At 39.4% G+C, this 23,073-nt stretch overlaps 1 protein-coding gene across 2 annotated transcripts; it reads right to left on the bottom strand.

Moving 5' to 3' along the window:
* Window positions 1-10,665: 10,665 nt before the first annotated feature.
* TRPV1 (transient receptor potential cation channel subfamily V member 1) lies at window positions 10,666-22,410 on the bottom strand. 2 transcript variants are annotated; one of them, XM_082776245.1, is made up of 16 exons: window positions 21,938-22,410; window positions 19,866-20,181; window positions 19,154-19,320; window positions 18,585-18,737; window positions 18,051-18,191; window positions 17,256-17,554; window positions 16,424-16,600; window positions 16,034-16,198; window positions 15,655-15,750; window positions 14,973-15,043; window positions 14,081-14,246; window positions 13,278-13,344; window positions 12,553-12,869; window positions 11,799-11,926; window positions 11,474-11,589; window positions 10,666-10,939 (listed from the first exon to the last, which is right to left on the bottom strand). In XM_082776245.1, the coding sequence occupies exons 2-16, from the start codon at window positions 20,165-20,167 to the stop codon at window positions 10,773-10,775; spliced, it is 2,532 nt and encodes an 843-aa protein (XP_082632371.1). In that variant the 5' UTR covers window positions 20,168-20,181; window positions 21,938-22,410; the 3' UTR covers window positions 10,666-10,772. The 2 variants fall into 2 exon arrangements, with proteins under 2 accessions (XP_082632371.1, XP_082632372.1); XM_082776246.1 differs by lacking the exons at window positions 10,666-10,939; window positions 11,474-11,589 and having other exon boundaries at window positions 11,804-11,993.
* Window positions 22,411-23,073: the final 663 nt, after the last annotated feature.

Raw genomic sequence — 23,073 nt, 5'->3', positions numbered from 1 at the left:
GTCTATTTATAACGTCATGGCAGTTATCCAAAACGAAAAACTGGGACAAGCTACAGCAAGAGTCAGAGCCCTGTATCAAACTTGCCTATGAAAAGGTGTAGAAGATTGTAAGAGCTATAACAATTCACACGCCCAAGAATTACACTTCACCCTGGCTGGTATACGTTAACAGCTTCTCCTTCCATTACAAGGACAGCCTTGGCTTGCTAAACCTAAGTGTGGCCTTTCCCGTGCAATTGTCAGATTTAAAAACTATGAACACAGACTGTTTCTAGCTAATCTTCCTGAAAACAGGTAAGAATGTCATGTGCTTACACATAGGTGTTGTGAGCCTGAACAGAGAATTTTTAAGGGAAGACTTAAAAGTCAGGAAATGAGAGGCAGAACTATAGTAAGTCACATCTGCACAACCATTTTCTTATAGTTTTAATTATTAACCCACTTAACCTTTATGTTTCCTGACCCGTTCCAGTCTAAGATTTCTGACAAGCCATGAAATGTTTTGCAATAGTCTGTACCATGGCTGTGCAGACCACTTTACAGAGTTTTACAATGGCTACCAGATGCTTCAGTTAGAGATATGCCATAGAGGTCAAGAACATTAATAACTAGGCACATCTATGAAAAATTACTTGAAGACCTTGTATCTGGATAGTCAGCGCAGCACCAATAAGCAGCAGACGTGTTATCTGGCATTCATTATTTTGTTTTTCTAGCAAGTGCTAGACTCACTAGAAAGTAAAATGAACAAGATGAAGGAAGCCCCAGATGGGAGGGATTGAGCATTTGGAGATCTGCCATTTGACATCAGCGAGTCAGAATTGCATTTTCTGTTCTGCTGACATGTGACATAATCTGTGTTAAACCTGAATTAGGAAATTATTCAGATTTTATATTTAATTCTGTGATTTTCAGTACACCGACAGGGAGTCACTAGGAGGAAACGTCATTGTCTAAAAAGCATTTTTAACATTAACAGGTAACAGCATGGATAATTGTAAATTACTTATTGTCAGCATTCCATTCCCCAAGCTCCTTAAAAGCTTAAGTACTAAAACACTGTGCATGCCAACTACCAGTAGCAGCCCAATTCCCCTGAGCATAGTGTTTAATTGATTCATAAGAGTCTTTCATGATTTTTTTCACTGTGGAAAAAATGAACTTAAATTCTCTTTGTTTCTGTGAAAAGGGATTCAGAAGTGTTGGTCTGTTGTGGGAAGACTCCAAAAGATCTATGGTTTTAAAAGAATGTATGTGCATTTAATGCAAGTAATACATTTTATACTGAAGAACCACATGAAGATGTACTTCTGTAGGGTATGCTAAGAGGTGTAAGATACTATCACTTTCCCACAGGCTTTCCAGCTAACTTTTAAGCAGACGGAGAGATAGAAAGGATGTGGGAGAGAATAGGAAAATCACAAGTGTGGCCACAGTTCTACTCTAACAGAGCTCAGAAAGGCTGCTTTGTTGCTCACTGTGTTTGAAGGTAGTGTAAACGCTGCAGCTGTTCCAGGGGGAGTGACGCTGTAGCATGGCAGAGATCTCCTGATCTCAGTGGCTTGCTTGCTAATATTGAACTCCTGATCTGGGGAGCCAGATTTTTTTGGTACTTTTTATTCCCCAGTCTTAATAGGATTCACGCTATTGATTTCTCTTCAGTCAGCTATGATAAGGAGTCAGTTGTCTCTCTTGCAACATCTTTTTTATATCACCAGTAAAAAGATATGTCGTCCTTTCCCAAATTGACAGATTGACCTTGATCCTTAGCACCTTCCTTCAGTCTTACACAAACTTTATAAGAGAAAAATAATAAAACAGCTATTGCTTAATAGATCAGTGTTACTGTCCCTCATTTTCCTGTACAAAAGAATAGAATCACATAGAATTCTATGTGAATTCAAAGAGATGCTTGTTGCATTTCAAAGGCTGCTTTTCCTGTTCTCACAATACTTCAAACAAGTATCATCTCAGATGGAAAATCTCCCCTACATATGTATGCCAGCATTTCCCCATTTTAGAGATAAATTCAATCAGTTCTGTAAATGATTTAGGCTTTTTTAAAATTAAGAATTATATGTGATTTTTCATCTTGAAAATCATACCTTGATTTACAGATGTTGTTTCTGTTCCTCACTTTTTTTCTTATTTTTTTTTAAACTGTTCTCACTCTGAGGTATTGAGAATAAAGGACTATGAGGAACAGCAGAAGTCTGCACTGACTTTGTACTGCGCTAACACTTTTGGACACGCATATTTTGCTATATAAAAGTAACTAATACTAAACATTCTCAGATTTGGACACTTCAGCTTAAAGAATTAAAATAGTATACTCCTGACTGCTCTTCAAGAACATAGCTTCAGTAATACTATCTTTCATAAAATGTTCTCCTGTTCCTCCACTCGAAGTTGAGCTTGTTCCAGGATCGTATCTGTGTGCTGCTTCACACATGTATGAAGAGCTTTTCATACTGTTCCAGACAACTGAATAGCACTTGCAAATATTTAAGTAGCATGCTTACGAACCATGAGATAAGAGATTGTTTTGTGCAGCTGAGCAACAGAGAAATAAATTAGCCTGTGAGTGTTTGACCATCATCTAACAGGAAACAGCCTGGGGAAAGAATCCTTCCAGAAAAATACTGGGATATCGCCTGCCAGTTGGTATGGTCCAGGCTGCAAGGGCAAATCAGCCTCTTTAGCAATATCATTATGTACATTTGCATAACATTCAGGCCTGGATATTTTATTCCTCAGAGATTCCTGCCATAAAAGAGCAATCCCATTCCCAAATTGATAGAGAAGAGTTACTGTAGGCTCCACCACAAGTATACATCCTGCAAATATGTCTCTATGCAACTTATTTTTCCTTCAGGCAAACAAGGGAGATGAGCCTGATGCACTGAAGGAACAGCATTATTGTTGGGACTGCCAGAATCATCCAACAGTCAGGCACCCCAGTTATTTCCTATTTCCCCAAACTATTTTTTATGGACCCAATTCAAGCAGCTTTCTCCAGCTGCAGTTCTGATGCCCCTAGACTCCTGCCTATGACAATGAGCAACGCTGCCCATGACACTCATCAGTCAGTCTGAGTAAATCCTAGCACAGCAGTGCCTTGAGCCATGGCTACAGCTCACAGGGGCTACTCTAATATAGAAAAAGTTGGGAGAAAAACAAAACAAAACAAAACAAAACAAAAAAAAAAAAAAAAAAAAAACTGATCCCATATCTCAGCTGCTACCTATTCCCTCCTGGAAGGGGAAAGGCAAAAGGAAAGCCCTCCTTCCTCCCCACCCTTATACTCTTTTACCACCTGCTAATGTGGTCACTTCCACCTGAATCTCTCTAATTCCTCCACCTGTGGCCCATTCTCTATATACGCACAAGCTCATTCATAAATGAATTGAAGTCAGTGTAGTAAAAATCCATGTCATATAAGTAGCATTGGAATTTGACTTCAGGTCACATTTATCCCCTCTCCTGGCAAAGTTACAGGGGACTACCTAAGCACAAGATAATAATAAGCGATGGGATGAATGACTTTTTCTCACTCTTTTCCTGTATCTGTGCTACTGGTAGTGTCCCCTGCCACTCCCTAGGCACATAGTAACAGTGCAGACCTACAAAGACCTTTGTCAGTCGTCAGTCCATCGATGAGTGCTGTGCTGGGCACTTCTTGTGTCTGTCCTGTGTGCACGTGCTGTCTGCTGGTGCTGTAGGTCACAGGCTATGTAGGGTCAGTGGTGGAGGTTCACTTGGGTATGAAACCTTCTGAGGTTTCTATTTGAGGAAAGAAATAAAAACAGTTTTAAGACCATAGAGCAGGCAATTTTCCCTTCCACTGATTCTGACTTAGGGGTCACCCAGAACGGCACCACGTCTCCTACAGGAACCAACGTGTAACACTTCATTGCAAGCTTTCAAAGCACAAACTTGGCTGTTCTGAGCCTCACAGTCCCAACTAGGTCAGGGTTGTTCTACAGCTATTTCAGAGTGAGTCCGTACCCTTAGTAAATCTTCAGTTGTGGTGCATAGTTTCTGGTAATGCTTAGCAGCGCAGGGGAATTAAGCAATATGAAAATGCCCCAAGGAATACACCGTGAACAAAGCGTGCCCCACCTATACGCTACATTTCTTTTGCTCACATCTGTTCTGCTGCTGTTTGACTTATTAGCCTTTCAAGGCTAATCATCAAAACTGGTCAGGAACCTTAATCATTTCATATTGAACTAGTACTTCAGTCGTTTGATGGTTCAGTCAAAGGAGCATCAAATCTCCTTCTTTAAAAGGAAAAAAACATCATCAGTCTCATCCATCTGCATCTCTGGAATAGTTCTTTCCCCTTCAAAGATCTAGTTAGAGATGGGGAAAAAATGAGGGAAACAAAAATTCACCCACTAGCAGGTTATATACTGAGCTCTAAACTTCACCTAAACTGTAGCAGTGTATCAGATGCTCATTAACTCTAACAAAATAAAGTCCCTGCAGGTCCCTTCCACTTACAGTCAAGCTCTTTCTGGGAAATAAGTGAAGCAGAATTCGGGGCGAACGTTGTCAAGTCAAAATAAATCCTCTGATACTTTGGTTTCCCCAAAATGAGAAAGCTAAATCTGTAGGTCCCATGTTGCTGCGGTCAGGATGACACTGGATGTATTTGCATACAAGGCCTGAAGTTTGAATCTTCCAGTGTTTTCAAAGGGAGTTCTTTGAGAAGATACACATCATACGTGCCCCATGGACAGATCACCTTGTTCAGGGTACATTTTCTCTGTCTTAATTTCAAACGATTATTCTCATTAAAACCTCTTTTATTATGCAGATCATGTCCTCTCTTTGTCAATTCTTCTGTTTTCTGTCATTCAGTCCTTAGCTAAGATATAGCTAACTGCTTCCATTTATCGTTGCAAATCAGTCTCTTGAGAACCCTCTACCCATTTCCAGCTTCTTCACTGTTCTGTATCTTGCTGGTAATGAGGGACACTACCTTTACTGTGTCTTGCTCTATACCAATTGAACATTCTTGGCTTTCCCCCTCTAAAAGAAACTGAGGACATGATCCCTTTTCTCTGAGTGGTTCATTATTCACATTCTCCTTTGGAATACAAAGAATTGTCTAGGTTACACCTATTATATCAGCTTGGAAATAAATGGCTTCCATTTGATGACTTGGCTTAAAACTGCTCTTTCTGGCTGAGTGAGTAGGACACTTCCTTTCGCTTCCTGTAACTGGGAGTTGCTCTCCCTGTCTACTCCACTGTCAGCTGACGTGGCAATTCCAAGCGACATAACCTTTCATAGCAACATTTAGGGTGACTAAAACCTTCAGGGAGGTTGATTACAACAACAACAGAGAAGTACAGTTCTGGACGATGATGGAATTTGAAAACCTCAGTGATTCTGTAAACGTTTATGTTTCTTCATACCCACTCGTTGCCTGCATATTGAAACAGGAAGCGTTACTAATAGTGATGCAGCTCTGCCAGTTTCACAAACACACCAGAAAGGCAGAAGTCTCACAAGATCATTTGATTTCCTCTCCTTTCCAGAGAAATAACTATTTCTTTCCATCATCTATTTTGAAGTGTTTTGTACAGTTTAACATCTGATGTAGGAGAAATTCAGTCCATATTTTCTCTGTGGAAACTATTCCAGAGTCAGAAGTAACCCCAGTCTGCGTGATGTGGGTGATGGGAAGCACTTCAGAGCCCCGTAACCACATCAGAAGACCCAGAATCTCTATGCTGCATCTGGCAACGTCAATTAAGACATCTTTCCAGGCCTCAGTGAATCTATGCCTATTGCCTAACGGAGCAAGGAAGATTCATAAAAAGTACCATCATTACAAGAAGATTCTTTCTAACGCACCAAAACATACAAGCTGATATTAAATATCCAAACACACTAGCCGACATGGGGTTATTCCAAACATCACCTTATCTGGGATTTTTAATGCACATAGATTCTTTTGAATTTGGCAGATTTAACACAACAATTTATTTTTCATTTTTTAACCTAAAACATACCAAATTCCTATTGATGGTGCTCTGAAAACTTCCAGCATCAGAACCTGAGTCCACTGGCTTTATTCCGTAAAGTTATGGGTTTGGCGGGATGCCCCGTGTTTTGCAGCAGTACAGCAGTTGTTGGGGAAACACCCTGGGGATTTTTGAGTACCAGGGACTCCAGCAAAGATGCCAGCAAAGATTGAGTAATGTGTTAGTGTGACATAGATGTTTGCCACCAAAGAGCAGTGGGATTACCTGGCATTTGGCAAAAATAAAAATGATTCTGCATACTCTGCATAATGAATCTGATGAGGGGCGGCAAAGCAGGACAAAGTGGTGTCAGAGGGAGAGCAACATTCCTGGGGCAAGGCAGCTATAGGGTACTCCAGAGGTATTGGGAAGCATCCCTGAACATAGCTAGGGGGCCCTCTTGTGGGCTGTGGAGTTTTCCATGGACCTTACCAAAAATATGCCTATATGCTGCCTGAGAAGGGATTAATATTAGTGTTTAATTTGGAAGAGGGCTATTCAGGAGGGCACAGTAAAGTACACTCTTAATAATGGCTGTGTGGCTCCATGTTTTTCAGGTAGGATATATATTGTAACATGATTGAGGTGTTCCTGTCCGGCAGGGGGATTGGACTAGATGATCTTTCAAGGTCCCTTCCAATCCCTAATATTCTCTGATTCTGTGATATTTTTCTCAACTAATTCAGAAATTACTGGAGCTTGAAAGATGTAGCAGCTGACATGACTGACTAGGCACAAGTCACATCTCAGGTATAGCAGTGCTGTAACATACTGAGACCACAATTTGGCTTTTACACATTCAACAGCCCGTGTTCAATTCAACTCACCTTAGTCCAACTCACCTCTTCTTGCTATCTCTTATCACGCATTTATGCTCATTACTAATTAGTCACCCACAGACAGGAGATGTGAGCTCATGAACACCCTTCATTTCCTTTGCTTTTGAGCCAGCATGGTTATTGGGAGCTGGTGGATATATACAGTTGTTGAACCTGGTCGTCTTCTATTAAGCACTTACTGTGGACACAAATTAATGTGACTAATAACTGAGAGGATAGATTTTTACCACCCGCAGACCTCAAGGAATAGCATGGGAATAGGAGCCATGTGCGATTTCTAACCATGTTCAGTGTGAAACAATTATTCAAACTTCAGACTGAAAAAATCCCCGAGTACTCAATACACAGATTCTGTAGGACCATGGCAAAATTCGGCTGCCAAAGGAAGCAGAACATCCACAAAACATCCCCCCCCCCAAAAAAAAAAAAAAAAAAAAAAAAAAATCTCAAAGCCACACTCCTCCTCAGACAGTGGAGGTGTCTAATAGTACAAATAACAGCGTGCAGATCCTAGCAAAGCCATTCTTAAAGCACAAATACTTCCTGACAAGCCACGTCTCTTCCCTTGGGGTTTAGTCGCAACCCTCCACCATGGAGGTAAGTCTTTCTGTTCTCTGCTCAGAACCAGCATGTCCCCTGTAGGCATCCTGCTCAGTCTGCCTTAGCAGACACACCTTGATTTACAAAACAGTTCTATGCACTTAGGTGCAATGAAGATGAAGGAAGTAAACTGTGGCAAACAGAGCCATGGCCAACTGAGTCTAAAAAAAAGTATGACACCAGGTTGGAGTGCCAAGCTATACTGGCCCAGCTCTGGGAAACAAATTTCTATCCATGGAAAAAAAATGAGTGATGATATAGACCGAAGTTCTGAGAGGTTGGTAATAACTTACTTTAGGAAAGTGGTATTTTTTTTCTTCCCGGAGAAGGCTAAGGGATTTATAAAAAATACAACCAAAAAGCCACCAGCACCACCCTATCCCACAAATATAGGCCATTTACATTTTCAACCACAGCATTATACTGATATATATTTTCACTCCAAATTTCAGCATTTAGTTTTTTTCATAAAAGTCCCTTGTGCTCTGGGTAATCCTGTTGGAACAGGAAAGGACAGGAAGGCAGAGATCAACATTCTGTTCAGGTTACACACAACAGCTGATCAATCCTCCTGGATAGGACCTTCATGTAAATGAAGACAGAATTTAACCGGTAAGATCAGGTCTCTATACAAGCAGATAATTACAAGAAATGGATCCCTCACAGGGAATTATGAAACTTCAGGAATGCTTTCCAGATAGATAACATTCCCCACATGCATCTGTGCATAAATTTGTGCTGGCACATAAAGGCTTGGAGGCAATGAACCTATGTTTTTCTGGTTGGCCCCTTTCTACATTTATTATTAACAGTTGGAGTTTCACTGCCTCAACCTGTCTTGTTTACTTAGCTGTACTTGTTTTATATACAGATTGCCTCTTGCTATGTTCAGTGCGGAGCATGATCAAGTCTTGCATAGAACCTATAGAGAGTCCCGCCAAGTGCTTAGAGATACACCTTTATAATGGTATACCATCTAACATCCCAACTTTGAACATCTTTTGTGGTCTCCCTGTCCTCAAGAGACAAAGCTTGTTGGCTTTCAATTCTGATTTTGTGAAACAATTATTTCAAATCCTTTGGCAAGTTTTTATGGGTATGCCCTGCAAAACTCTATCAAAAAAGTGACATTTGTCCTAAATGACTTAGTTAATGAAAGAATCAAAAATTATTAGTCCTCTAGATGGTGCTACTATTTCAAAGCTAAATGCTTTAAGATTTGTTGAACTCTATTGCTTTAGTACCCTCTCAAAAAGCAGCACTGTCAGAAATCCTGACCCTAGTAAAAGAACCAACTCCAAACAACCCAGAATCCACGTAACAGTGTGAGCAGTGGAGGGCAGTCTGCCCTCTTCTCTTTGCTTCTCTTGTAACTCTATGGTGAGTTGAATTGCTTCTCTTACAGAGTAGTGAATGTTTCAGTATCTTAGTAAATGCAGAAAGAAAAAAATTAAGATGTTTTGAAAATTATCTTTCAAAGGCTGACTCACTTTTCTACATCTTTGATTTCAAGTTTCCCAATGATTTGCTACTGACCCATCTATCATACCACTTTTCAACCACAATGACTCATGAATGTTATCTGACCACAAAGTTTGGATGCGTCAGAGGACAAGCATGGCAGGCTCTCCCTGACAAAAGGCTGTGTGCACTCTGGCCAAATTTCACAGAAGTGCTTTAGCACAACTGTACGTTGAATGCAGCCAGAGAAACAGTGCACATGCTCAAACTGGAGCTCGTGCTTAAAAACCTTGTTGATTTAAGGATATTTGTACATGCACACTCTACTTGGACATTAAAAGCTGTTAGGTCTATGTGCTCTAGTGATACATAACAAGTAAAGAAGGTAAAACAAGTTACCTTTTCTTGCCCAACAGGATAGCACAGGTTCATCACTGGATTATTGGGCCAGTTGTCTAAGACAAATTTTCTTATCCTTACTTTCTGTCCAGTCACTTTTCACGAGGATGCCAAGTCTCTCCTATTCTTTCCTCACATTCCAGGTTTCTATCTGTAGTTTCAGAAAATTTGCCTATTTTGCCTCTCAGACATTTTTCCTGATTCTGTAAGTCCAGCCAGATGGATTTGCAGCATCAGATTTCTTTCCTCCTGTTGTTGCTGTTAAAGTCAAGAACAAAAACTATGATTTCAAGATAATTATTGTTATACACTATTATACATCTGACCTTTGAAACATATATTCTCTATAACCACTATTTCTTACTTAATGACAAGTTAATCCGTTATCTAAATAAATGTCAAATTTGGGATCTTGTTAAGCCTTTTGCCTCAGTAATAGTAACTGTGAATTCTGGAGTTTACTCAGACACTGTAAGAGAAACACTTCATTGATTTTGACTATCCAGCCTTTAAAATTTCACAGCGTATATTTATTCTAGTGTTATGAGAAAAGAGTAACATCTTTAGATCATTCATTTTCTATTCTTTCACTGTGTCCCCCCATTTATCTCCTTTACAAGGAACATTCTTCACAACAACATACCTCTGATCTCTTGGAAATTTTTATTGGTCTTTTATGAGTCCTCCTCCAGTTTTGTTATAGTATGGTTAGTTAGTTTTCAAGGCTGGGAAGTCACGAAATTGGGACCTGTAGCTGCTCACAAAAACACTTTTTAAAAGAAAATCTAAAAGCAGACAAAAAGCATGAAATCCATTATGTCCAGAGTGTTGAGTGCTAACCATTTTTCTACAGGCCCTTTTGTTATTTTCATATTATCAACAAAATATTCACCATTATTGGCCACTTGCACCAACCCACAAAACTTAGCAATGCTCCTGTTAGCTAACAATGAATATGTCAGCTCAGATCTCAGAAACGCGGGAGAGCACTTTCAAAGAGCAAAAGAAATGGATGAAGACTGAGAAAAAACCTGCAGCAAAAAAGATCTCACTACTTTACAGACAGCTCTGAATTGTGGGAAATTCTCACTGCATTTAATTAAAACAAATAAACCAGTAAAAAAAAAAATACAGGAATTGTTTCTAACACTTCATGAGACAGCCTAGATGCAAATATCTAGCCAAGTAAATACAAACCAGGTAGTAAATAGTCACTTTCTTGCAGATTCATATTAAAAATAACCATGAAGACATGAGCTTAAACAACAAGTAGTTTATTTAGCATACTTAATGAATCCTTGCACACAGTCATTTCCTTAGTCCTTTGATCTTTTTCAATAAATCTCTGTTCTTATGAAGGAAGTGCTCTAATTGCCCTGCTTTGTGAGGACCAGCACAGGCAACTAGAATTAACCTTCTGAAAAACAAAATAAAATTAGACTGACTTTGGAAGAGAATCCTTCAATGTCTCAGAATCCTCTGGCTCATAATAAGGTTCCAAAATGGGTTTTAACTTGATTTCTTCTGGTAGTTTTTGTGTCTCTTCTCTCCTGCTCCCATCTCTTAAAAGTGGAACCAAAGTTTTCCAGTTTTTTCCTGACACTAAAAAAGAAAGGAATGGTTATTTTTTTCTCCTCCATAGAAACAAAAGAAATACATGCAAGCAGTTTATATAGAAAACTGATGAAAGGAGGATGAGAGGGCCTTGTGTTGTGTTCCCCCACCCTCACGTTTCCAAGACTTTTTCATATTTCAGCTGGAAGCACAGCTGGAAGCACAGTCTTAGGGTTAAACACTCAGCTGGATTCCCGCAAGCTATAGGAAGCTTTCTTTGTGGCCTCCAAAGTAGCTTGTTGGATGTCTGTCTACCATCATGCACTGTCCCAAGTCCTCAGAATTTGCACATATTATCCGCCTTATAAAAATCTAAAATTAGAATGATGAATCCATGAGACTTTTATTCCACTATAAACCACTATGTGAATAATGAACCTATTTATTCCTTTACATTTTGTATTGACTGAAAAAAATATTACATTAACTTATTTACTATCCTTAAGCATATAAATTAACTGCCCTCTAACAATCAACCTGTACTGTTTCTATCACTAGAATCTACATCCCTGTAACTCTCACCTCTGCCAGGCTTAATAGAGTAACTGGGATTTCTTTTGAGGTCCCCAGAGTATCCAGGATCTTCGTTGATTATGCCCAGATTAGTATTCCACGTGGACCAGTTCACTTCATCAACCCTGGGGAGAGAACAACATAAACAATAACTATTCTAAGCATTAACAGACAACTCCAGGATTAGTTTGTATCACATATTGAGACGGTGCTAGTACACTGCTTGTCAGAGGAGTGCTCCAGAGGGAAAGTTCTGCTTCCCAGTACCCACTATCAGATACCTACATCTTGTTTGTCTATAAAAGATTGTTCATTTGACATACAAGCAGGTTACCTAAAGCACCATCTGTAATCATCTTGGCCATCAGGCGTAACCCCCACCAAGACTTGCTTTCCAGACCGGAACGAGCGCCTCACACAGTTCAAGTAGCTGTTTTCAATATCCAAGATTGTGATGGCTCTCTAACAGGTAAAAGAAAGCAGACCACTGAGAAGCTGCTGTTTCAGTCATGCAAATCCTGAATTCTGCCTTTATAAAAAAACAAAAAACAATCACTTATCATTTTCATCATCTTAAAAAAGGCATTGCACCCATCTCTGAAATATCATCTCTTATATATGGGATTTAATAATATGGGATTTAATAATATGGGATTTAAAGTGCTGAATTACTGCCCTGTGGTTGGAACTATGAAGTTCCCTTTCTTACCCCCAAACAAAAGCAGATATGCCTTTGTCTGAGATTCTGGAAAAAAATGGTTTATTGTCCCTTGCATAATCTCTGTCTTCATACACTGATCAGGATTTTCCATCATCAAAAGTCCAAATAATTCTGTCTAATTACAGAAGTACTTTTCTTAAATTCCGAACATGTGTGCAACACTGGGAACATCTGCTCAGACAAAACATCAAATACACACAGAAAAGGAATCGAAATACTTTTTGAGGGGGGAACTGTTTGGGGAATCAGAAAGAAGCAGCGGCCTGTTATGTAGATTATGTACACGTCAACTTCTACAGATTCCCTCTGTATTTTCTTATGGTTCCCCACACCCTCCTTCTTGGATAACCTCATAGAACCAATATACCTGGAGTTTCCAGATGCTCTTGCTCTCCTGTGCAATTTTGCTCACAGTTTCTCCCATCAGTGCGATAAGCATGTTGAGCAGGAGGATATACGTAAGGATGACATAGAGAACCAAAAGGATGACAAACACAGACTTGAACCTGTAGTTCTCTGTAAACTCCAGGTCTCCCATCCCAATAGTGAACTTGAAAAGCTCCAAGCAGGTATAATATAGGCTATTGTAGGATGTGCGGCCTCGTTTCGTATGGCAACATCGGGTATATTCAGAGATATTTGCATCCTGCCCCTCATTGTCATCTTCAATTAAAGTCACCACAGCTGTTACAAAAGAAGAATACTATACAAGATGAAAATATAATTTGAAATCTTAATTCTCCTGCAAGCAATGAAAATGAGCACGAAGGTATCGGATATGACACAGTATCTTCATGGCACCTTGTCCCTAATGAAACCACTCTATAAAATATTCCCCATTACTGACACCATTTCAGATGCATTGTCTCAGTTTTGTCTACATAGAACAGGCTTTTTCCATTCAGCTTTCCTAAGCAGTTTGAGATCCAAGGGATAAAAAGCAGCATGAAGTTACTACACATAATTGTTATTCTGAAGATATTTTTGTAATAAGGTTGATTTTAATTTCTAATTGAAAACAAATATTCTAAGCCACTTGAAACATAATTTTCTGGGATTCAAGATAAAAAATAACCTCAAGTATGATATTACCTGTGGAAAATCCCAAGAGGAATACTAGATAGACAAACATGAAGCGACATAAATCTCTAAGGATCATCTGTAATGCAGAAATAGAAAATTTATATATTGCAAAAACTCAAGTATCATCTGAAACAAAAATTGGTAGAAAATATTCCTTCAGCTCAAGAAGTTCACTTGCTGTGAACTGGCTGCTCATGCATTAAACGGTTATTTATCCCACTGAGATAATCAACGTTAATAAGAAAACATTTTTCTGTCATTCAAGCAACAGTTTACACACATATGCAAGACATATGCATGACAAATAGTTTCATCTTTGTGAGTACAGACCACATTAAAACAATTGCCTCTTTCTTCTCTTCTTGGGCTAGCTGGCTACGTCATATATAGAGGTTTATTAGCCAGCTACTGCCTCTTAGCTAATTGCTCTGTTGGGTAAGATTTAAACTATTCCTAAGGAAACTTCCAGCTGGTAGAAAGCTGTGCCACTTCATACCACATGAGTATGCACTATTCTCCGTCTACTTAAATCCACATCTATCCAACTGTTATTTTGAAGTATAATAATAAAAATAGAATGTATCAAGACTGCTATAAAACGCATGGATGAAGAGCGGATGTTTTTTCTACGTGACTTAAAATGTGCATCTCTTCGCTCAGAAAATAAAGGCAGATTATAATAGACTGATACAGGCCTTCCCATGGAAGGCAAACATGGAAACGTGATGACTTCTCTCCTGGAAATGGGGCTGTTGGCAGCAGTTTCTGATCTGACCTCTCTGCTGGCCTCACCACCCACTAACTGGACTGACCTTTGCAATCATGACAGAGTAAATGCCCATCTGCTGGAAGCCACGGGTGTAGTACAGCATGTTTGCCCAGCCCAGTGCCAAGGAGAAGACCATGGAAGCCACGTACAGTTCCTGGCCACAGAAGTACAGCACCACAGAGCTCAGGAGGAGCAAAGAGTGAACAAAGCTGAAAGACAAGCAAGGAATAGGAGGATATCTGCACATCCACTGCATACACTGTATTGCAAGTCCACCTTGGAGATCTATTCCTAACTCTTCTGCACGACACATTCACCACACTTCTAAACACTTCATTTGCTTTACCTCCAAAGGAAGTTGCTGATGCAGATACATTTGTTCAACTGCTATTTTGTAAGGACCTATGAAATTATAGCAAAGTATCTTTAAGGGTGTAGAGGGCAAAACATGAGGAGCAGCTGAAGTCACTTGGTTCATTCAGCCTTGAGAAGAAGGGAACTAGGGGAGACCTCATGGTAGCCTACAGCTTCCTCACAAGTGAGAGTGCAGGGGAAGGCATTGATCTCTGCTCTCTGGTGACCAGCAGTAGGACCTAAGGGAATGGCATGAAAATGCAACAGGGGAGATTCAGGCTGGATATTGTAAAAAGGTTCTTCACTGAGAGGGTGTTCGGGCACTGGAACAAACAGGCTCTCCAGGGAAGTGGTCACAGCACTGAGTCTGTTGGAGTTCAAGAAGCACTTGGACAACGCTCTCAGACATATGGTCTGATTTTTGGGTGGTCCCATGTGGAGCTAGGAGCTGGAATCTGTGATCCTTTCCACTTTGGGATATTCTATAACTGTATACCTGTTAGGAGTGGTTTAAGCTAAACATGCAGATCTCACACACTCATGTGTTTCATGCTGGAATACAATCAGACACTGGCACTTACAAAAGAACCTCACTGTAGCTGTCAACTATCAGCGTCTTCAATGATGGGCGCCTCTGCACAAAGTACTGTATCTGGAAGGGAAAAAAAATGGCATAGTGAGCAGGGGGGTTTGCATCCAAGGAAGGGAGTAAATATCCCATGGGAATGCATCAACTAAGTGTTGGTATCTATACCAGGGAGCTGGTTCTCATTCAGTATCACAAAAGAATAGCTCATACAACACTGTTAAAAAATCCAGGGAGGACTCTCTTCGTAACACTACATTTCCTTTACATCTAGGGCATCTTTTCATGACACCAACCTATTCAAGTCAGTGGTCTGAGGACTTGTGATTCACTGGATACTATCCATTGGCTGCCAAGGGAAAGAAGACTGTCTTTAAGCTAAAACAGAATCTTTAATGTAGGCTTAGCTACTTGCAAAACCCATGCTTAAGCTTTGGCTAGGCTAATTACTCAGATGCTCATTGACTTCTTAGGACCTTCTTTTTTATACAATAGATAAAACCGTACCTTAGCCTGAGGGCTTGTTAGTAACCTAACCAGGCCAAGGAAAAAGCTTTGTAGCTCTCAGATAAAATATGAATTATCTTGGCAACCTATTTTAATGAATGCAAAAGGCAGGCTTGGTTTTCTCCTACACTTAACCAAAGAGCAAAAAGAAAAAGTTTCAAATATCTTACCCCTCTGAAAAAAAAATAGAGTCCTCCCAGTACACTCAAGATCTCTCCAGTCACTCGAAAATATTCCCCAGTGCTGTGACCAAATGTGAAGGGAGGCTGTGTAAGACAAAAGACAGAGATGTTCAGCAAAACTGGAGATAGGAAAGACCTGTCCTTGCCAGCAGCTGAAAGCAACTTCATTTCTGAAGGAACAGGTTAAGCTTCTGAATGCGCTGCAGCAAGGGGCAAAGCTTGCCTGGAAAGCAAGCAGGGCCAAAATCTCCCTCCTAGCTTCAGGAAAGGCAGAAAACTGACCTTAGGAGCACACATTGAAATGGGAGGCTGATCCGGGATAACATGCACTGTGTGGTCCCCCTGATGTGTGACAGGAGTAACATACCTTTTCTTTCTTATCCACAGGTCTGTAGTAGGCAGCTGCAGTGAGAATGATGATATGCATGGTATAGACAAAGAAGTTGAAGTAAAATAAGTGTTTGACAAACCGGTCCCACTTGTCTTGCAGCAGCCTATTGAGGGGTTCCACCAGCAGCATCTCATGACGATTCTGAATGAAAGGATGAAGAGAATCTTGACATGACCAGTATGCACAGGGCTTTGAAAATAAAAAATGATACTCAACTTCAGCAAACATTCCCTCTAATACCCTTAAACATAGGAAAGAAGATTGCTGTTTTACAGCAACGACACAAAGATATACTGTGTAGAACATGGAGCTCTTCCCCAACAGTCCCCAGACTGCAAATAAAATGCCAAGGAGGTGCATACTCACTGGCGTTTCACTGCTGTAGGCAATAATCTCAAGCACTGAATTCTTCTCACAGGTGTCTATACAGGACAGGTCATAAAGCGATGAGTGGACAGGCCCATAAGCCCATTCAGTGAACTTTCTAGACAAGTGCCTGCACTCAGGGTCTTTGATCTCTCGTCTGAGGATGTAAGCGAAAATCTAATTGCAAAAGAACAATACAAACATTTCAAACAACATTTCAGTGCTAATGGGCTTTTAGTTCCTCAGTATCTCTGTAAGAGTGGATTGCTTTAATTTAGATTAACACAATTTAACTATGCTGAAGTCAATCTGCTGGAGCACTGCAGAGATCAAAGTCTGAAGTAAACAATATTAATTTACTCACTGTATGCTAGTGGATGAAAAATATAAATGTGGAAGGAAGCCCATTTCTTTGCTTTCTACCACTTATAACTTGCCATTATCTGTTTCAACGCACAAGAAAAATACAGAGATGTACATTACACATCTCTGAGCGTACAGTCACACTGAACGGGGACTTTCAGTCAGTCAAAAGTACAAGACCTTTAGTTCAGGTAACAGCAGAAACCCACTTTCTGTTTCCACCTGGGCTGTCTTGTATACTGCTAGCAAATACGTAATGCCAGTTGGGTAGGTGTGCATGTGCACACACACCCCCCTCACAGCCTTTAAGTACTGTGCAGTTTTGCATGTTAAACTGCAGCATTAATTCCTCTTAACTGAAAAGCCCCAGCAATAAGCAGTGATAAAGTCTGTCCCGAATAAATGTTTTGCATGTACTCTGTATAACTTGATGCAGTGATGGGATAGCTGGACACGTTTGCTCACCTACCCCTATCTTCCCAGTTTTAGCTGCCAGAGTTAATGGAGTCAGCCCTTTCTTGTTGGTGAGTTCTTCTAGCTTCAGGATTGGATTAATTTTGGCACCGAGGATCAATATGTTATTATACATCTTGGTAACAAACTTGGTATTATCCTTAGTATTGTCTGCAATCTCCACCAGGGTATGCAGGACCATATTGCCCATGGAGTCCTCGGCGGCAATGTTGGCAGCCTGGTATGGGTTCTCAAGGAGGAATTTCACAATGCAGAGCTGGTTAGTACAGGCAGCCAGGGATAGAGGCAGCTCTCCTACAGGTAAACAATGTGAATGAGTGGTCAGAAACCCCACCACATGTGCAAGCCTTACTACACATCCAAAACCAGAAAGGAGACCATGTTGTTTTCAACTTTCACTATGAGAAAAAGAGGTGAATTTATCTAAAACAGCATCAATTCTGATAGCTGTTTGAATCACATTTTCTTTGGTTTAACTGCACTACAGAAACATGGCTGCTTAGAAAAGCACCAAAACAAAGACCAGTGGAAGGTTACAACCTTTCAAAGGATATACTGACCAGAAAACCAAGGGATGCAGACACCAAGCTGACACGGAAAACCATTAACTACCAACTGTGTTTCATTATAATCTAAGCCTTTGGAGTAAGTGTCTTGACTAAGTGGTGGATTAAACCACTTATGGCTTCTGAGCCTCCAGTCTCACATGAACAGGATTATTTAACAGTTTGCACTTGGGACAATGCTAGGATAACTCAATCAATAAAGGCCATGCTGTGCTTGCTCTTACCAAAATAAAAACCAGGTTTCCCTTTGATTTTCCTGAAGAACTCCCCACAGGCTCTTGCATGAACATCTGCTCCATTCTGGACCAAGAGCTTCACCAGGTACATGTTCCTTCGCTCAATGGCAATGTGGAGTGCAGTCTGGCCTACAGAGACACTCATCAGAGAGAAGTCTTAAGCATTTAATACAGAGTGAGAGCTTTCAGGCACCACAATTCATTCAGCTCCATGTAAGATGATAGAATTGAGAGCTCATTGGAATTAAAAAAAAATTAGAATTAAACAAAAAATGTGGCACAGACAGCAAATGCACATCCCCTGATTTGCTGTTAAATCACCGTCACAAAGAGTAGAATACTGCACCTGTCTAACAAAAGACTGCCCTAGCATGAATTCACTGATTGTTAATCACACACTGGAACTTTTGATGCTGCATCCTCAAGCATAAGACCTCATGCAAAAGACTGTTTGAGAGCCTTGTGTTACCCTATCTTCAGTCTTATCAGCAAGAGTATTCACAGTATTCACTGCTCTCTTACCCTTGTAGTAGTTGTCAGTATACTCTGCATTAACAAACTCTTTCAGAGTTCCAGTTTTCTTTGCAATATCCAGCAGCAAGGGAATGGTATCATTTTTCCCATCATGTAGATTCAGCATGGCTTTCAGTAAGCAGGTTTTCCCAGTTTCTGGTTCTGTAACAGACAAGATCATAGCTACATAGAAGTGACTAGAAACCCACCATCTACTTCCAGACATACAGGAATTAATGAGATTGTTATGAAAACACAAGAAAACCAATTCAGAATTTTACAAACTTCAACTTTTCTGATTTCTCTTATAACTTTACAATCAGTGGGCTGCTCAGTTGGTAGGCATGTACAGGCTATTAGAAGACCTTGTGAAGCTACTTCACACCTAACAGCAATGTTGTTTTGTGTTTTTGTTTTTTTTTTTTTGGTTTGTTTGTTTGTTTTTTTTTTGTTTGTTTTTGTTTTTGTTTTTGTTTTTTTTTGTCCATCTGCCCTCTTCCTCCTCTCCCCCTGCCCATCTCTGGAGTACTACTGGAAGAAGGCAAGGGCAACTTAAGGTACGTGACACTAAGTGTTACCTTTGAATTCATCATCTGTGAGATGCTTCAAGGTCCTATTAAGATAGAGGAGCAGATCATCCAGGTCCCTTGTGTTTCCTTGGGCTACAGCATCAAAGATCCTTCTGCGGTCATAAAACTTGAAAGCTTTTTCAGAGCAGCCTGTGATGGAATCTGTAGATAGGAGCCTGACGAGGGTAAATTTCAGTTAAAGTCAGATATTTAGCAGACTTTTTATAAACTACCAGAAAACTATTTTCCTTTTGCTTGTATGAAATAGCAAGCACTTCTGATTAGTATAGATGGATCTGCAAAATGTACAAAATAATGTCTGCACGCAATCGTCCTGACAAAATTGCATGTTTGCTGCTGTAAAGCTGAAAACACGATTTAAAAGATGCACTGAAGTATGACAGTCTAACTGCAGGCCTGGGTGCCAGGCAATCCTATGTTATTCTGAGTTATGTCCATTTACTGAACAGCTTTGAGCATATTGTCTAAAGCTCATCACTAACTTTGGGTAAGACATCTATGGACTAAAGTTTCAGAGATGCCAAGAGACAACAGCTATTATCAGTTTCAAATAAAACACTCCTTCCTTTGGGCACTAAAAACAGTGAAACTGAGAAAACAGGCATGAAAACGCAGAGTGAATACATACTGCTCCAAGAAGCACAGACTACAACTATCATAATACATCCGGTACACACCACACCTTACAACACAAACTTACTTGTGAAGTTTCCCTCTCTCCAAATTTGCGTGAAATTTGATGACAGAAGGTGCCATCAGGTGATCCATCTGGTAGAAGGAATCCATGGGAGCCATGTCCTTGTCACTATCCCCCATCACAAACCGCCCACGTCTTGCAAAGATGTTGCTTTTAGGTGGCTGCACCTTGGTGCTGAGTGAACCCTGGAGGCTGTCAGGTGTTTCCAGCGCAGAGTCCTCCCCATCCGTATGTTCATCTGTCACTTCAGATTCCTCCAGGTCAGAACTGCCAAATTTCTTCATCTTCCCAAGAATGGAAGACATGATGAACAGGCAGTCTGTGAGGAACCACAAAAACACCTCAAGTAAGCACTTTAGAGCACCATCTATTTTCTGGTTTGTGCCACCATATATTCTCAGGATTATATCAGGCCTTTAAGAAAAGCTTGATATCATGGTGCCATAACCTCATTTTAACAATCATAAGCAGAAGGCTTACTGCATATAGGAAAATTATTAATGGCTTTACCAGAGTTACAACAGTGCTAGGTGAAAGCTGGGGCATGTGATTTTTGTGAGATTAGTGTCACCTCAGACATGAGACTAGAAAACAGAGAAGAAAAGGTTACCACAGATAAGAGATTACTGTAAGACCATAGGTCTGATCTTGTGTGATTTACAACCACAAAGAATTTGATGCAAGTTAATAAACAGGCCATACTGTAGGTATGAACAGGGATTTTTTTTCTGCTTTCTTATCAAAATTTTGAACAGCTACATGTTTGTATTCATATCACTGAATTCAAAACTCCAGCAACAGGGGCTGGAATGCTTCATACTGGAACTGCTACATAGCTGACTTTTAGAAGGAGCTGAACGGCTTTAGAAACACATTCCAAAATTCTAGATTGCTTCAGAATCTTATGGTTCTGAACACAGGAGCGTTACAAAATCTTCAAAAAGCCTTCAATTATAAACCACTTACAGTGGTCCTTAATCATCTCTGTACAATCAGTTTGAAATCAATGTCATAAATAAGTGTTGAGGTTTTTTCTCTTCACAAAATTTTTCTGAGGGATTATCAGCAAACCTACATTGGACATTAAAGCTAGATTTTCAGTTCTCTGGGACTAGTTAATATTTACTTTTATGATCACTTGCATTTTCATGTGCAATTAGGATGAGAAAAAGACTTTTCTTACACATTTGCACTTTCTGCAATTTTGTATAGCATACATGTAAAGAAAAAATCAATCTGCAAACGTGCATATTTAGGGTAACTGAAAGCAAAATAGCATAGTATAGGTGAAATACTAAAGGCTGCAGTTTAACTTGCTGTGTCCTCTGTGCTCAACTTTCAAGTTTTTTGTGTACAATCACTCTGAAAAAAATAACATAATACCTTATTAACTTAATCATTCTATAAAAAAGAAATAATTTGAAGAAAAATACTCTCATTTGGAATATGATACTAAAAGTATGGAAGAACAATTACTTTAGGGAAAAAGTTATAAAAACAATTTTTATAAAGAAATGGGAAAAAATACACTGGGAATACAGCCGTGTTTGATTTTCATTTTTGGTCTCATTTAAATCAATGTAGATTGAGCCAAAACTGTTAGGGAGATGGGTATGCAGAATGGAATAACGTATTTTCTACAGAAAAAGTACAATATTAGAAGCAGCAGAATGGACTTAATCCTGTCTTCCTGACAATCTACTCAAACCTGTTTCAGTTACAATTATTATTATTCCATTTATTTCTAATGTCCATTGGTAGCATCTTTGATAATTAGAACAAAACTGCATTTCCTTGTAAGTACGAATTTGCACAGGAAATAATCATTAAATTCTATGAAAAGATTCTGAAAATAAATTAAAAAAACAGTAATAAAATTTAAGAAAATATTACCTATCCTGGAAAAACACATAAACCTACCTAACTCTTGGAATCTTATGTACATCAAAGCTTGATTCAATAAAAGAGGAAATATTTTTTTAAGAATGTCTAACTGAATCACAACTTATAATAAATGCTTAAGAGTTTACGAGTAAATAGCAAGCATGCTATTCAAATATACATAGAGAACTTACAAATATCGTAAAAAAAATCTTGTCTTCCACAAAATAGTCCAGTTTCAGTAAACAACCTCTGTTCTACAGGAATTTGGTGCCAGATTCTTCCTCCTAGGTGTCTGCGCTGCAAAGACCTCAGAGCTTGCTTCTCCACTTCATTTGTCTGGAAAATTGTTCTACGTGCTGCTGATTCTTTAGAATCAAGGGAAGTTCACTAGAAGAACAGAAAATAGAGTAATAAAATCATTAAGAACAATTCTGGAACGAGAAGCATCAGTAGCTTCTATTCCCAGGAGCTTAGCAAAGCTCTTTACAAGAATCACAGCAAGTTGTTGTTGTCCCTACCACCACCATCACACTAATTGCATTTAGTAATGGATCCTCCTCTACAGATTTCCTCTTTGTAAATACACTTAAGCTTAAAAAAAGAAAAACAAAAAACAAAAACCAAAAAACAGCAATTGTTTCTGTGGGTCACAGTTTCATTTCACTTGACAAAACTTCGTAAAATATGCCACAGCCCTTCTCTGAGATCATTCATCTTTCTGGGCACCCTTGTGTGACTGCTGTAAAGCCCCGTGAAGTATTTCAAAGACAAGCTGATTCTGAACAGAGTAGAAGAACTCAACGACAATAGTCTTAAGGCCATTTTATCATTCCACATTCCTACTATGCTTTATTTAAATAATATATATGTAACAGAAAGTTTTAAATATTAATGTCATTAGAAAAAGAAGTTGTATCTAATCCAGACTTGATCTAACACCATTAAAATGAAGACCTGTGTTAAATGTATCATATATATACTATCTTTCTGCCAAAGACCAGGCTTGAGAGAGAGATTTCCACAAAGTTAAGCCAATAGGCTATAGCTGTTAGGCTAGAAGAAACCACCAGACCTCTAGCTCCTGTGGTCTGGAGTTAGATATGAAATTATTGAATGAAATAATCTGGTTTATGTTTTGCAAAAGGTAACTATAGGATCATAAGAGATCTTTCTAGTCTTGCCATTTATCTATATATATAAGAATAATATATTTGCCTATTTAATAGCAAACTAATTATACCACTTAAAACACCTTATGGCATTGTACTCAAAAGAAATAAAATGCCTGTTTATTAATGCATAAGTATGGATTACCAATAAACCAGGT

This window comes from Aythya marila, assembly GCF_965140915.1.
Source record: "Aythya marila genome assembly, chromosome: 20".
Classification (NCBI taxonomy): Eukaryota; Metazoa; Chordata; class Aves; order Anseriformes; family Anatidae; genus Aythya; species Aythya marila.
Note: the sequence above shows the minus strand (reverse complement) of the source record. Positions and strands in the feature narration are given on the sequence as shown.

What these genes read in the sequence shown, in the direction of transcription:
- TRPV1 (XM_082776245.1), bottom strand. Translation starts at nt 20,167, where the DNA reads ATGTCTTCCATTCTTGGGAAGATGAAGAAATTTGGCAGTTCTGACCTG. An exon ending in GATTACAGATGGTGCTTTAG is followed by an intron (nt 11,590 to 11,798) that starts GTAACCTGCTTG and finishes TTCTCTCCCCAG; the next exon opens with GGTTGATGAAGTGAACTGGT. An exon ending in CTCTATTAAGCCTGGCAGAG is followed by an intron (nt 10,940 to 11,473) that starts GTGAGAGTTACA and finishes TTTCTTTTTTAG; the next exon opens with TGTCAGGAAAAAACTGGAAA.